The sequence below is a fragment of the Oryzias melastigma genome, linkage group LG24, assembly GCF_002922805.2.
Source record: "Oryzias melastigma strain HK-1 linkage group LG24, ASM292280v2, whole genome shotgun sequence".
NCBI lineage: Eukaryota > Metazoa > Chordata > Actinopteri > Beloniformes > Adrianichthyidae > Oryzias > Oryzias melastigma.
Genome location: NC_050535.1, coordinates 17,522,174 through 17,538,298, shown reverse-complemented (window position 1 = coordinate 17,538,298; position 16,125 = coordinate 17,522,174). Strand labels below are relative to the sequence as shown.

General features: G+C 37.2%; 1 protein-coding gene across 5 annotated transcripts in view; it reads left to right on the top strand.

Annotated features, from left to right (window-relative positions):
• Positions 1-16,125, top strand: part of col12a1b (collagen, type XII, alpha 1b) — a 146,268-nt gene that overhangs the window by 62,778 nt on the left and 67,365 nt on the right. For 3 of the 5 annotated variants that reach the window (XM_024290520.2, XM_024290521.2, XM_036210693.1), the window contains 14 exons: positions 793-929; positions 3,099-3,228; positions 3,851-3,990; positions 4,359-4,491; positions 4,600-4,617; positions 7,310-7,449; positions 8,607-8,736; positions 8,961-9,109; positions 9,288-9,417; positions 10,396-10,535; positions 12,475-12,604; positions 12,700-12,839; positions 14,718-14,847; positions 15,097-15,236. In XM_024290520.2, the coding sequence (XP_024146288.1) occupies positions 793-929; positions 3,099-3,228; positions 3,851-3,990; positions 4,359-4,491; positions 4,600-4,617; positions 7,310-7,449; positions 8,607-8,736; positions 8,961-9,109; positions 9,288-9,417; positions 10,396-10,535; positions 12,475-12,604; positions 12,700-12,839; positions 14,718-14,847; positions 15,097-15,236 (1,787 nt within the window). The remainder of the gene's footprint in view (positions 1-792; positions 930-3,098; positions 3,229-3,850; positions 3,991-4,358; positions 4,492-4,599; positions 4,618-7,309; positions 7,450-8,606; positions 8,737-8,960; positions 9,110-9,287; positions 9,418-10,395; positions 10,536-12,474; positions 12,605-12,699; positions 12,840-14,717; positions 14,848-15,096; positions 15,237-16,125) is intronic. The other 2 variants (XM_024290518.2, XM_036210692.1) reach the window with 2 other exon arrangements.

The window sequence follows — 16,125 nt, the reverse complement described above, 5'->3', positions numbered from 1 at the left end:
GCGTCCCTCGGCAACGTGCGTTCAAGCAACCGCTTCTAGTGAAAATTCTGTTCATACTTGTTTCGCGCTTTAACGTTCAAAGCTATACCATTTTTTACCATCGTTTTTTAACAAAACACACGGTCACAAGCTAAACCTGGTTGAACTTTGGCCTCTTCCAACTGTAGGTGGCAGATATTAGCTAGTTAACAGTAGAAAACTAAGAAGAAGCCCCTCCCTACTTGTCCAGTGTGAACACCACAGGCTATGTGTGAAGTACCAGCGTTTAGCGCGTGAATATATCATTAGAGTTTCAAAATCATCTTCAATATCAATTTGAATCAGAAATTTGAAGGTTTCCTGCTCTAAATGTTTTCCTGCTTCAAGCTCGATCAATGTCCCGCCCCCAAGAGCCATATACCCCACCTGATTGGTAGGTTTGCCACATATCCCACCGTGATTAGTTGTTAAATTCATTCATACAAAACTCGCGGGCCGCACCAGCATTAAACTTTTTATATTAAGCTGGGGGCCGCAAAATATCCTCTTGGGGGCCACATATGGTCAATTTGAGACCCCTGGTTTAGATTGACAACCAGAACTCTTGAGAACTTTGTTACTCTTGATTTTGAGTATTTAAGATCCTTTTGACCCATGCTTGAACCAACATGGAAACGACAGCTGTAAGTTATAATTCAGCAGAAATGATAGAAAACAATTGATATGGAGAGAATTACTTGATAAAATGATTAATTGGAATGACAGTGCTGATCCTTTTTACCAAAAAACCTCCTTCTCCTTCTCCCTCCTCAGTACCGATCCCTTCTGCCGGAGTGTTGAGAATCACCGATGTGACTCACAGCACCATGCGGCTCAACTGGGACGCTGCTCCTGGAGCCGTTCTCAAATACATCATAACCTACAGGCCCGACGAAGGAGACGCTAAGGAGGTGAAGCTGCTGTTTCCTTTCTAAGGTTTTTTGAGCTAATTTTGAGTTAAGATCGAATTTTAGCAAAGAGGTAGTTGTTTTGGCCAATTTTCCATCTACTAAGTTTTTTTTGGGCTATTTTTGAGTTAAGTTCATATTAAGCATTGTGTAAGATTTTTTTGGCTAAATTAGCATCTACATTAGGCCAACTTTGAGTTAGTATTTTAGCAATGTGTTAGCTTGTTTGGCTAATTTTGAATTTAAAGTTAGGCTAATATTTTTGCTTCATGATAGCATTTTTGGCTAGTTTTGCATTCGAGTCTTTTGTTGCTAATTTAGAGTTAAGCTAATATTTGAGCTTCATATTAGTGCTTTGGCTAACTAGGAATTTAAGTTTTTTGGTCTAATTTTGAGTTAAGGTGATATATTTAGCATGGTGTTAGCGTTTTTGCTAATTTAGCATCTCCTGAGATTTTTGGGGGCTATTTTTTAATTTAAGCTAATATTTTAGTATGTTGTCAGCATTTTTTTTTTTTTTGCTAATTTGGCATCTACTTAGATTTTCGGGCTAATTCTGAGTTAAGCTAGAATTTTGGCAGCATACTAGCTTTTATGGCTTTGGCATCTACTGAATTTTTGGGGGCTAATTTTGAGTTAAGGTAGTATTTTAGTTTGGAGTTAGCTTTTTTTGGCTAATTTGGCATCTACTGAGTTTTTTTATTTTTGGCTAATTCTAAGTTAAGCTAATATTTTAGCAACATGCTAACTTTTTTCTTTAATATTTTGGCACATACTGAAGTTTTTTTGTGGCTAATTTTGAGTTAAGCTAACATTTTAGCTTTGTGTTAGCTTTCTTTGGCTAAAAGCTGTATTTTGGTTAGCTGATTCTGTTTCTTTCAGCGCCGTTTCACCAGATTTCAGAACATGACTCCAGCACAGCATCAGCTAGATTCCTCTCCTCCCCTAAATTCAATATTCACAGATGATGGGCGTTATTTTCAGAGTTTGACTAACCAATGTTTAAAGCACAATTGAATTAGCTTAGTCAGATTTGGTTTTATACGGTACATTCATAAGCAAACTTAAAAAAAACCATCAACATGGTCTTTACACATGATAGGATTCCTAAAGATAATCATTTTGCTTATTTTCTATCGGTGCAAATTCACTCCAAAACTCAATAACAGGCACAGTTTTGCATTAAACAAGTAAGAATGTGTGTGTAAACTGGAATACAGAGTTAGAAGAATATTTATCAAGAAACCACTCCTTTCATTTGCTGCATCAGAATTTAGAAAAATTTGGAGCAGAATTTAAAAGCATGGGTTTAAGAATCTAAGAGATTTTTCCAAAACTTGCTAATAACGTCTGCTTGATTGTTTTTTTTTTTTTTCCAAATGTCTTAATGAATACCATCAGTGTACATTTTATATAAAAATATGATTTTTTTGAGCCAGAAATACCACTGAGTGAGGACTATGTTCCAGCAGCTTCTCTTTGTTAGCTCCTCCTTTCGCATTAAATCAGTTTTCTGGCAGAACAGCTCTGACAGAGACCCTCAGCCCACGCTGGCTGGACTTTTGCAGATTAACTGCTATTATATCTTTTTTTTTTTACCTAAATGTCAGTTTAAAGGAAAGCCTTTTGGACTTGATTAGCAGTTAAAAAGTGCGGTCGACATTTTTTTTTGTAATGTTTTCAGAAATGTTTTGATAAATGACAATTATAAGGATTTTCTGCTAAAAGACTTCGTGTTTATTTAAGAAGAGCTCTGTAGATTTATGCCTTCAGAGTCTTTTCTAACAGCTGCTGCTCGACCACTTTTTCCCTGAAATGGGAAACCTGACAAAAAACCAAAACAGTCATTATTGCTACAAGATGAAAGTTTTGAGGAGATTTATGGGGTTTTTCCAGACATTTTCTGACATGTTGGTTTGTTTTATGTGTTTTAGCTCAGCTGATTTTCTTTTTTTTTCTTTACTCAAAGTTTAAATCAACCCTGTTTCCAAACCACGTTATGCTTTGACAAATTAAAAAATGTGTTTAAATTTTTCCTTTTTTAAATTTTTATAGTTAAATGACAATAAACTATATTAAAAAAATGAATTATTCAAATGGTTTTCCCTCCAGCTTTTTCCTTTCACTGTTTACATTATGTTTCCACTAAAAATAGTTGTTTTTTTTTCGCAGGTGGAAGTAAACGGGGATATCACAACCTTGGATTTGTCTGGCCTCATTTCCCAGTCTGAGTACGATGTGGGTGTTGTTCCTGTGTACGCCGTGGCGACTGGAGCACCCATGATGGGAACTGCCATCACAGGTTGGCTCAAAGCAGAAAACATTTTTTTCAGGTGTTCCACTTTTTACTTTCTACGGAAGGTCAGTAATGCTGAGAAATATCCAAGTTTTTATTATTCTTTTTTTATACTTTTTATTTTTGAACAAAAAAAAAACAAAAAATAAACAATGCAAATGATCCCAGATGTAACAAAAATGATCAGATGTTTGAACAAAAATATACTTTATTATTTTATAGGGCTATTTAAAAACATCTTTAACATATTAAAGTTTCCCCATGACAATTTTTTAATTGAGAAAAGTTGCCAGTAGTGTTTTAATGTTGATTATGAAGTTTTTAGCCAAAATCCTACAACCTAAATGTCTTAAAAAGCTATTTTTCATATTAATCTAAAGCCTCTGTTTCTAAAATCTCCTCTGAGGGGGCGTGGCTATGTAAAAAAGGTGAATTAATTCAAACAAAATATGTCTGTGCCAGTTTGATTGACAGTGATTTAAAAGAATTATTCAGGTAAAGCTAAATCCACATTGACTTTATTTTGACCAATTTGTCTCTCCATACCCATCTAGTATTTATTTATTGTTTTCTGTTCTGTTGTCTGAAGCATTTTTCCCCTTATCATTTCGTTTTTTTGCTTGACCAGACGTTGTTCCAGCTCCAAAGAACCTGAGGTTCTCTGAGGTGACGCAGAACTCGTTCAGAGTCACTTGGGAACACGGGGCCCCAGATGTGGCCCTGTACCGAATCGCATGGGGCAACCAAAAGGATTCCGACTCTGGAAGTGTAGGTCATCAACATGTATATTTTTATGAATTAAGCCTTGAGATAGCATTGACTAAATGCTTTCTAGCACCTTTGCGTTTAAATAATTCCTGAAACTTTTGTGTGTGATGGTGTGAGTCCCAATCTGTTTCCAAAAGCGTTTTAGCGCCTGCTTTTGATTGAATAAAGAAATAGAATTTTATACATCATACTAAAAATGCTAAAAATATATGTTAGAAACACAGTTTTTATCAAAGTGGGTCTTTAAAGAATTTTCAAAAGAATTCCAAAAATGTGTTTTTGATTTTAAATAAAACTTTGTGTGGACTTGCTTTTTTGTGAACTGTACATGACACTCACCCATTTGTTTTGTTTTCATGGACCATCAGGAAATCCTGAGCAATGACATGCTCACCTTTGTTCCTCAAAACTTGAACCCCGACACCAAATACACGGTCACCGTCACGGCCATCTACCCGGACGAGTCGGAGAGCGAAGACTTGATCGGGGCTGAGCGCACACGTAAGCTTGTCGTCGTGATGGTGGTCTCTGTCGTCCCCAAAGTCATTATTCAGTCGCAGCTGTCATTTGCAGCAGAATAACTCTTGTTCTCTTGACGTTTCTTTCTAGTGTTGCAGGCTCCAGATGGTATGTCACATGAGAAGGACTGCTTCCTTTTCATTGTGTTAATCATGATTGTGTGTGGAATGGTAACATGGATCACAACATGTTATAGAATCACTCTGTCTGTCTTCATCGCATGAAAACAAATGTTTCACTGTGTTCACACCACTAGAAGGGTCAGATGATTCCTTCTCCAGCCACTAGTTTCCTTTAAGACACCTTATAAATAACACTATAGAGTTATTAGAAGCTTAGATGTGGTGTGAACATTGAGCAGTGACTTCCCATGTGTGTTGTTGTGTGTTTTTGTTCATTTATGTTTGACTTCTTCACAGCCGTTTGTGTTGTCACATCCATCTCATTGTGTAACATCATTTTATTCCCATGAGTCACCATCATGTAAATGTTGTTGCATGTTGTTGCTTTGTTGTCCAGTTAGGGAGCTGGAGGTCGGTGAAGCCACTCAGAAAAACTAGCTTTTTTTAATTTTATATTTCCTTTTATTTTATATCTATACGTACAGCCCTAGCCCTAGGCTGCATGGTCCCCTAGGCAAAACGTGGTTTTGATCACCCGCTCCCCCCTGCTGCCCAAAAAAACAGAAGCAAAACACAGACACACCAATACCACTGTCCGAAAAAAACAAACAAAAAAAAACAGTAGGAAGTGGAATATGTTGTAATAAGTACTTAATAATTTTAATTCTCAAAATTTTAAAAATATAACCACTTAAGAAAATTTTTTAAATAGTAACCCCTCCCCCAAGCCAGAATGAGATCCGCCGACTTTTGAACTGGAAGGCAACAGTGCTAACACTACACCACCACTCAGTACTACTGATCATACATGGTAGATCTTTTGACAGTCTTGAAGGTTTAAAGATTTGAGGAATTCCATTGCAAAACTAGATTGCCAGAGAAATTCTTCTTTTCCAACTAGTACTTTTCGACTGAAATGGGGGGTGAATTTTCCAAGCATCTGAATGTAAATAAAACAGACAAACCTCTGCTTTGAGTCAGTTTTTCCTCCTTTCCTTTTTTGACCTTAAAGCTGTCCCACAGGGCTTGTTTTCTTGCTTTTTTACCCTCAAAGTTTTAAAGAAGCAACAACACTGTCCCCACCCCCACACCTAGCTTACGCCTGGTTCACACCAGGCGCAGAGAGGGTTGCGGTCCTCCGCGGAAGGCTCGCGCCGTCCAGCAGATCATTTCGCCATCTGGTCTATTTTGTGTGGGAGCGATCCGAGTCAATTCTGGCAGGAAGTTACATCAAGATGCATGGGAAAATCCGGTTTATTTTCAAAATATAATCAATTTTTCACAATAAAACACCAAATGCGATCATAGTTTTATATCTAAACGGACTGTAGAGATGAAAATAAACACACAATTACAACACACACACTGTGTGTCTCAACAACAGATAAATTAAAGAGGTGTAGGCCTACTAACTACTTCTTCTTAGCAAAAACATACAACAACAACAAAAAGATTTTTAGGTTATGAACTTACTCATGATAGAAGAAACAATCAAAAGCTCTAGCAGAAGCGCCTGTCAACCGTCGCGGAAAAATACGCGCCTGGTGTGAATTGCAAGTAAGAGCACATGCCACGCACACTCTGCGGCGCTTCCGCATCCACTGTGAACCTGGCGCTAGGCAGCAGCTGTGTCAGGTGAGGAGGGGCGCAGCACCAGGCAACACTATTGATTATTTTAGTGAGTTATTTTATTTATGCTTTATGTTTTTTTGTTTTTTGTTTTTTTTTTACTTTTGACGCAAAATAAGTGGTGTGTCAATCTGTAAAATAACATTAATAAATAGCCTAATCATCGCAATTTGGCGCCCCCTCCAGCATATAACGCCCTAGGCAGCCGCCTAGGTCGCCTATGCCAAGTGCTGGCCCTGTATACTTATAATATATATATATATATATATATTGTAAATCCATACTTGACCTATCTGAATAGTAATAAACCAATCTGAACTGAGATCATCTTCACTGACTTCTTTGCTCTTGCTATTTCTAAAGCCCCACTCCGATCAAAATTGTATTTTTGTGATGAATTTAAGCTCATAACTGCATTTCTGAGAATTTCTTTCTTCAAATCACTGTAAATCAGAAGCAGATGAAAAAAAACCATTTGAAAAGGATTATAGTTGTGATGTAGAAACTTCAATGGGCGGGCCACAAACTTCCTGCTTTGCTTAACCCTTTAACACCGGAGCTCCAGTGTTTATGCTCTTTGATATACTGTAACTTTCCAACCGTTAACACAGTTAAAATGTAACAGTATGTTAAAGATTTTGTGTTTAATCATCACCGACGACGCCTCAGAAAGAGGTCTCAACAGTGGAGAAGGGAAGGGGAGCGGGGTTGCTTAGTGCCAAAAGTCCCACCCACAGCCTAGAGGAGAATCTATAATGAACTCCTGTCGCTCTGCATAGACTTTGTCCTATAAAATGACACTTTTTATTTATTTTTTGCTGAAAATTAGCATAATCATAATTAAAGAATGGCTAAAAAGATGATCGGAGTGGAACTTTAACTTCATCACAATGCTGCTTCCAATATGAAGCTCATCCTTGCAGCTCCATGACCCACTGGACTGTTTGACCATCATCATCATCATCCTAATTCCTCTCTTCATATTGTTTTTATGTTCTCCCTCTAACAGATGAATGGTCATTTTACTAATTGAATCTTTGTGCTTCCAGTGCCGGCTGAACCTCCTCGAAACTTGAGGATTTTTAACGCCACCACTTCCACACTGACAGTAAAATGGGATCAGGCTCCTGGCCCTGTCACGAACTACCAGGTCACATACAAGCCCACCGCTGGCGGCGACCCTCTGTCTGTGAGTTTTTTAAGCAGTCTTATTGAGAAAAAGTGCAAAATCTGTGTCAGAAAATACCTGCTTGCCTGTACTTCTTGTCAAAATGTGGAGGCAACTTGTAGAATTTCTTGCTTTAAAACTGAAATAAATATGAATTTATTCATATATCAATGTTTTATACAAATTAATTTTCTGAAAGGCCTTGTCTTTGTTTTTACAATGACGTCCTGCATCTGTTTACCCCAAATGGTTCAGATTCCTTCTTAGTGATTACACGAATACTACACACTGGAAAATACCTAGAAGCACCAGAACGATTTCTGTGTCTGAGAAGACTTGGCAGTTTTCCGCGCGCACACTTCTGGGTTGAAACGTGTCACCAGGGTGACTTTGCCTGCCTGGATCACACAACCCCTCTACCTTCACTGATGTTTTCACCAGACGGTTTCCAGCATCTGGGATTTTGTCATTTGTCTCCAGGCGTGTTGTTAGCGTCTGACACAGATCAGACATGGTGCTTCAAATGTTTGTTTTTGCAACATTTTCTCAATAGTAATTAATAATCTCCTAATGTTTTGAATACATTTATATTAATCTGATACAGTTCACATACTGTAAATGTATTAGTGAAACAATGAGATTGTTAACATCATACAGTGTTACATGGATCTCAAAAGGAGAAGTTTCGACACAAATTTTCATTGTAAACATTGTTCTGCTTCTCCTGGAGAGTGTTTCAGTTTGGCCACTAGGTGGCGATCACGCTATAGCATTACACCTTATTCCAGAAGAAGAAGAAAGAATGGACAAAAAGTTGATACTTTAAAAATATTTCCTTAAAAGAGTTTGGAAAGTAAAGTAAGGGATGAAAACGAGGATATGGGATTTTTCCAGCTTTTGTTCTTTCAATTCTTAATTATGTTTTAAGCTAACAAACTGCTGCTGTTCCTACCAAAGTAAAAAGCTAAATAGGTTTAGTTCACATAATTTATTTACTCTGCAGATATATGAAGTCTTATAGTTTGTTTTTGTGATTTATTTTTTTTCCTACTCGGAGTCAAAGATTTGGCCTGAAATATTCAGAAAAAATGTATTTTGTGGTTTGGTGTTTTTGCGGCCATTATTTTCATGTCACTCAAGCAGCCAGTGAACATCTTCTGACTCTTCTGTGTAAACAGCTGGAGGTCGTACCAAAGAAGACAACAGTGGTCCTGCAGAAGCTGCAGCCGGATACGCAGTACTCCATCATCGTGTCTGCTGTCTATCCCACTGGAGTCAAAAAAGATATCTCCGGAGAAGGAAAAACTAGTAAGATTACACGCTAAAAAAAAATCTAAAATACACTTTCTACCATGCTGCAGTTAGGAAAGCTTGTGATGATGCAATGATAGGAATTTTGGTCATTTTCCAAGAGAAGCTGCGAGTTCACAGCTGTAAATGATGTTGCAAGGATTCCACAAGTGGAAGCAATAAAAGAAGATTTGCTCCTTTTCAATTCTGCTAACTATTCCTCTGTTTTTTCGTTCCTCCAGAGCCTCTAGGCGGAGTGAGGAACCTACAGGTGTTGAATCCGACCATGACCACCCTTAACGTGCGCTGGGAGCCCGCTGAAGGACGAGTGAAGGAGTACAAAGTCGTCTATGCTCCCGCTGCTGGAGGAGCTGAGAGCATGGTAGGACTGGTAGGGCCCTCATCCACTTCCTGTCAGGTGACACCTCAGGGAGTCACTTCTAAAGTCATCCATCTGCTGTCATTTCAATGTCATTTTAAGCCATTTAAGGATTCTCTAATGACTTTATACACATTTTCCCGTCAATTTAGCGTCATAAAGAAACTAATTAGGGTGTTTTTTAATGCAGGAAACCGTGTCAGCAGGCACCACCACCACTGTCCTGCGAGGCCTGCAGCCTGACACCCTCTACACTGTCTCGTTGGTGCCGGTTTACCCCGAAGGAGATGGGAAGGTTTTGTCTGAAAACGGAAAAACAAGTAAGACTTCCCCTGATAGAACTCAAGCTTCTGTGTTTGTTTTTCTCAAGATTTACCCCCATATTTACAAAGGATGTAACAATTCTTTGTGAATCTGTAAAAAAAAAAATATTCAAACTCGTCAACGTGTTCATCCATGCAGAAAATAAAAAAATGGGTTTGTCTTAGCATGTGCCTAAATTTAGAAATGCAGAGCTGATGACATTTCTTCATGCAGGCTTGCTGTGAGTTTGTGGGCGCACCTGAGTGTATAAGCGCCTGTGGATGTGTGCGCACCTGTTAGTTTGTGCACGCCTGTGAGTGTAATAGTGTGCCTGAATGTGCGCACCTGAAAATGTGTACGCACCTGTGAGTGTACGAGCGTGCCTGTGAGTGTACACACCTGTGACTGTGTGAGCGCTTGTGATTGTGTGTGCACCTTTGATTGTGTGAACACCTGTAAGTGTGTGTGCCTGTGAGTGTACAAGCGTGTCTGTGAGTGTGCGCACCTGTGAGTGTGTGAGCGCTTGTGATTGTGTGCACATCTGTGATTGTGTGAACACCTGTAAGTGTGCACGCCTGTGAGTGTGCACACCTGTGAGTGTGTTTGCCCTTGTGTGCGCACCTGTGAGTGTATTAGCGCCTATGATTGTGTGCCCACCTGTGAATTTGTGCGCGCCTTTGAGTGTGCGAGCGTGCCACTGTCTGTGCGCACCTGTGAGTGTGTGCTTGTGAATGTGTGCGCGACTATGATTGTGTGCGTGCCTGTGAGTGTGCGAGTGTGCCCATAAGTGTGCGCACCTGTTAGTGATTGTGCGCGCCTGTGAGTGTGCATGTGCCTGTGATTACACGCGCCTGCCTGTGATTGTGTGCCCACCTGTGATTATGTGCACACCTGTGAATGTGCGTGTGTGCCGGTTGCGATCGCAACTATTTAAACAAATTCATGCAGAGCTGAGATTTGCCAACTTGATTGACCTTAATTGTCTGCCTTTGTAGGGGCTCTGGGAGGAGTAAAGAATTTAAGGGTGGAGAACCCCACCATGACATCGCTAAATGTCAACTGGGAACCGGCTGACGGAGCGGTCCGCCTCTACAAGGTTTTCTACGTGCCCACTGCTGGCGGGACAGAGCAGATGGTACGATGAGGACATTTTCTGGATTGCCTGGACATTCTTAAAGAACCACTATTATCATCTTTTGATCTATTTTGGAAGCGTTCCCAAGGGTCTTTTAATTGTGTGAATCCTTTGTCATAAAATATTGTCTGTCTTTATGATTATTCCTTATTTATTCTTCCGTACGTTTTTTGATTTGTAAAAACTCAATCACACTTTTAAGGATTTAAGCAAATTTAGTATAAAAACATTCAGCTCATTAAGGACATCCCTCCTTGTACTTTCAGTATTTGTACATTATACAGTTTTTAAGATTTTATGCAGTTTATGCGATTTTTTTCATGCCCTTTAAAAATGAATGAAAATGAATTTTTCAAATGTTTGCATTTAAAAACATTCAGTATGTTCGAAACATTCATGCTTTTACTTTTATTAATGCAGTTTTTGAAATTTTATGCAATTATTGAAATTTTACCCAATTTTGCAATTTTTCATCAGTGCGACTGATATTTTTTAATGCTAGTTTTGAATTAAGCTAAAATTTTAGAAACATGCTAACATTTCTGGCTAATTTGGCATCTAATGATGTTTTTAGGGCTACTGTGGAGTTAATCTAGTGTATAAGCAACGTGCTAGCTTTTTTGGCTAATTTTCACCTTCTCATGTTTTGGGCTAATTTTGAATTAAGCTAATATTTTAGCAACGTTCTAACATTTCTGGCTAATTTGCCATCTAATGAGGCTTTTTTGGGCCACTATAGAGTTAAGCTAGTATTTTACCAACATGCTAGCTTTTTAGCTAATTTGGTATCTAATAAGGTTTTGGACCACTATGGAGTTATGCTAGTATTTTACCAACATGCTAGCTTTTTGGCTAATTTGGCAGGTGCTGAGATTATTTTTTTTATCTAATTCTGAGTTAACCTAGTGTTTAAGTAACGTGCTAGCTGTTTTGGCTAATGTTTTTTGCTTATGCTTTTTTGGCCAATTTAGCATCTACTCTGATTTTTTGGCTACTTTGGAGATAAGCTAGTATTTTTGCAACATGTTAGCTTTTTTGGCTAAAATGTCATCCACAAAGTTTTTTTTTTTTTTGTTGCTAATTTTGAGTTAAGCTAATATTTTAGCAACATGTTTTTTTGTGTGTGACTAATTTAGCATATACTAAGGTTTTTTGGGCCAGTTCTGGGTAAAGGTTGTATTTTAGCAGAATGCTAGCTTTTTATGGATAATTTTATCTACTGAATTTTGGGGCTAATTCTTATGCATTTTCAATATTTTTTCTTTAGCATTTTTTTTTTCAATTTTTCAAGACATTTTTCAAATTCTTCATACACTTTCTTCAACTTTAAGTCCTTTAGTAACTTTAGCCATATGCTTTAGCATTTTCAGCAAATCTCCTCAGCAATTAAAATACATTTTTTCAGCACCCTCAACAAAACGCTTCAGCATATTCGATGACCACATTCAGCAAAAAGCTCGCACACTCGAATCATCGCAGACAATGCAACTTTTCTAGTTATGATTATGCCATTTTTTGCCAAAATAAAATAAACTGTTGTTTTCTAGTTCATTGTTTCTGAAGAGTAGCAGGAGTTCATTTGAAATTTGCCTCTGTGTTATGGGCAGGACTAATTGCTTCTAACAACTCCGCCCCCCCTTCCCCTTTTCGTTGCTAAGAGCTCAGAACGGGGAACTTGTAGCTAGCCCAGCATATTTTCTACCTCACAAATAAGCTTTTTTTCAATATTCATTTTTTTTGTCTGCTCCTGATTCATAACAATTTACATAAAAAGATACATAAAAATTTGCAATTAATTTCCTTCATGTATGTCGTCCATCATTAGAAAAATCACACAAGGACATGTCAAAAACACCAAAAACTTATTTCCATCTTAGTAGGTTTTTATTAAAGATAAATATGTTTACATTAATCACCTTGTTCTTGTCGTTGCTAAAAGGAACAAGTTCCAGCAGCCACCACCTCCATCGTTCTCAGGAACCTGATGTCAGACACAGAATACACAGTGTCTGTGCTGCCTGTGTATCCGGCCCGGGAAGGAAAACGCCAGTCTGAGAATGGAAAGACCTGTGAGCTGCTGCACTTTTACATTTTAATCCAAAACATTTAACAAAATGGTCATGATTTTACTGTTTTTATTTGTTTATTTTTTTATGGCCGGTAGTACCTTTGAGTGGAGTGAACGGCATGACCGTGACCAAGCCGACCATCACCACTCTCACAGTGAACTGGGATCCTGCTGGTGGGAACGTTCAGGGCTACAAAATTATTTATGTTCCTACAGATGGAGGACTAGAGATTGTGGTAAGAACGTCCCTTTCTAATGCAGCAGCTATAGTGTTCTTTCAGACAAAAATCAGTAATTGCACAGACTTGATGCTCCCTTTACACAAATGCCACTTAAATTTAAAACAGGGATTTTGAAGAGAATTACAGTTGCATTTCAAGTTTGTGATCCTGCAGCTGGATGAAGGCACATATCCTTAAAAAACAGATTTTTTTCCTCTGAACCAGACTCTAAATTAACACAGAACAGATCAGACTGTGGCTCTAGTGCCTTTGCATTCGTCCCTTCATCCCTGCTCAGTCTGTAGACTTTGGGATCACATTTGAACACCACCCTGCTGAGTCCTGGATCCTGTATTTAGCACCATCTGTATATGTTTGGATCAGCAAGGATCGCACGACAGGAGAATCAAACCAGCTTTGTTCAAAAATCAAAAGCATGCTGGAAAGGATATTCAAAAAGTTCTGTTATCTGAGGTCAGTAAAGCTGTTTGAATAAAGAAATACTCAGAAATTAAGGCAATATTAGGCAATTTAAGGCACAGTTTTCTCAATATTAGTCCTCTACCATTAGCCAAATTCTACAAGAACAAAATGAAAACACAATTTTCATTGGAGTGGGATAAGCATATCAAACTGATTTTGTTTCAGGAATCAAATCAAATCAAAAGGCTTTAAATCAAAGGAAAAACTATGTTTCTGTTTGAACTTCTGCACGAACAAAGACATGACCAAAGAGCTCAGCAATTTGACTAACATAAAAACAAACATTCCAACCTAACAATTAAGATAATCTATGCTTGAAATAAACCAATCAATTAATAAAACACCTAAAACTCCAAGGCTTTGATAAATCACTAAAATTCTGTAAACTCTGCTGATCTATGGAGCTAACTTGGGGACAATATAAAACCCAAATAAAACAAATTTAAAAATACTGGTGTTTGCCCAAAAAAATGTAAGATGTCCACAACTTTTTGCTATTCTAAAATAAACGTTATTATTTCCAGCTTCAAATTGTTCTATTTTTTAGGTTTTAAAACTCAAAATGTAAATTAAAATATTGTTTTTTTCAGTTTTCTTTATCGAATCTGCAAATTTAAATATAAAAACTTTATGCCCCGTTGTGGCCAAACATTTTCAAAAGAGATTGGAAAGTGAAGAAAAAGATTTGAAAAATGAAAAAAAAGAAAAAAAAAGTTTTGAAATTCAATCTTGAGTTTTGAAACCCACAAAATAGAACATCTGGAGCTTAAAATAAGTAAGTTTATTTTAGAACAGCAAAAAGTTTCAGACATTTTGCATTTTTTGGCCAAACACCAATATTTTTTTCAATTTGTTTTATTTGGGTTTATAATAATTTTGGCCCTAATTTAGCTCCATACAATGTAGCTCCATACTGATCAAGCATCTTGCAAACACTCAGGTTATAAACAGAAGTTATAAATTGCAACGTCTTCATAATTTTTTGCTACATATAGAATAAAATAATAAAAGTTGTATTTCTTCAGTGGCTTAAACGATCATTTGAAAATAAGGAATATTCTCTCTTGGATGACTCTTGAGTAGCTCAATCTTGTCTTACAAGCTCCATAAGTTGTTCTAAAACCAAATGATTAAACTTACACCTCCGTGCTTGATAGTTGTTTTTGATCTTATTCTCCAAATAATTTTCCAGCTTTTTTTTTACTTAATAAAATAACTTCCTTTTAAAGGTGTTCACTGGTTGAATATTTTCAAACTACAACCTCCAAAATCTAGAGAACATGTGACATGATCTGGATGACTGAGAATTTTTACAGACATCCCTGAGATTTTGTCTAGAAATCAACATTTTTCAATAAAAACGCACATCTGTTAGCTTTTAGGATGACATTTTAACTTTGTCTTCGACAGCAACAAGTGTCTGAGAGCACGACCGAGGCTCTCCTTGAGAGACTCCTTCCTGACACCCGCTACCGCATCACTGTGGTCCCCGTGTATGCAGAGGGGGATGGACCAAGCTTGGCAGAAACTGGCAAGACAAGTGAGTACCTGAGCAAAACGGCAGAATAAAATATTAGAAATACTCATTTAAAAGAACGTGTAGGGTGAAACAGGATGGTAGTTTTACAAAAACCATCACTCTTTTTATGCTGCAACTTAAATAAGTTTTTTTTTTTTTGTTTAAAAAAGGGGAAAAACCAAAAACAGTTTTTATTCAACTAGTTGACTGAATAATTTAAAACTCAGATGGATAACAGATCTGACCTTTTTATTTTCTTTGTCTGTTTAGAGCCACTGGGCTCTGTGAGGAACCTGCTGGTTACAGATCCCACCACCAGCACTTTAAACGTCCGCTGGGACCCCCCTGAGGGAAATGTGCGCGAGTACATAGTCATATGGGTTCCAGCTGCTGGAGGAGAACAGGACGTGGTAAGATTTCATTTAGACACACTGACCAAAATCTCCAGGTGTGATTTTATTTCATTTTATTCAAAACAAGATGCTCTGCATCTAAACTGCTGTGTAGTAAATGTGTGATCATATTCTTTATCTCATTAAAATCCAGATAAAACAAAAGCCGTTCTATTTTATCATGCTTCATGCAGAAATATCCGTTGTATTTCTATTGTGTAATCTGTGAACCGGATTCTTTGTTTCAAAAGTAGATTTTGTGTTTGATCAAACTCATGCAGAGTTAATTTACTTTAGAGCACAGTGATTCATTTATGTTTATCGTTTGGACATATTTTCATAGCTCACATAACAAATACTCTTCTCTAAACAAACACTTATTACAGTATGCTAATATTTCATAAAATCAGAACAGATAGCAGGAACAAAACATTTGTTTTATGTGCTTGTTGAAATGAGAAAAAAATAAAATGGTAAATACAATAAATAAATTAATAAAAAAAAACAAGGGATCCAAATAACCTCCCTGTGGTACTCCAGAGTTTATCGTTTTAAATGTATGTCCTTTTTATATTAAAATCTTAATATTTGGGCATAAAACCAGTTTAACATCTTTATTAGTCATGATTCTTATTCTAAAAAATAAGCTAAAATATTCTGATTCAACCGTTTGTTTTCAGTGCTTGTTGAAATGAGAAAACATTCAAATGTAATTACAACCTAAAAAAAAACAGGGCACTCAAATAACCTCCCTGTGGTACACCACGTTTCATTTTTAAAACATTTCTGTTCTTTTTTATGTTAAAATCCTAATATTTCAGAATAAAACCAGTTTAACATATTAATACGTCTGAAGGTAATCATTGTTATTCTGAGAAATAAGCTAAAATATTCTGATTTAGCATAA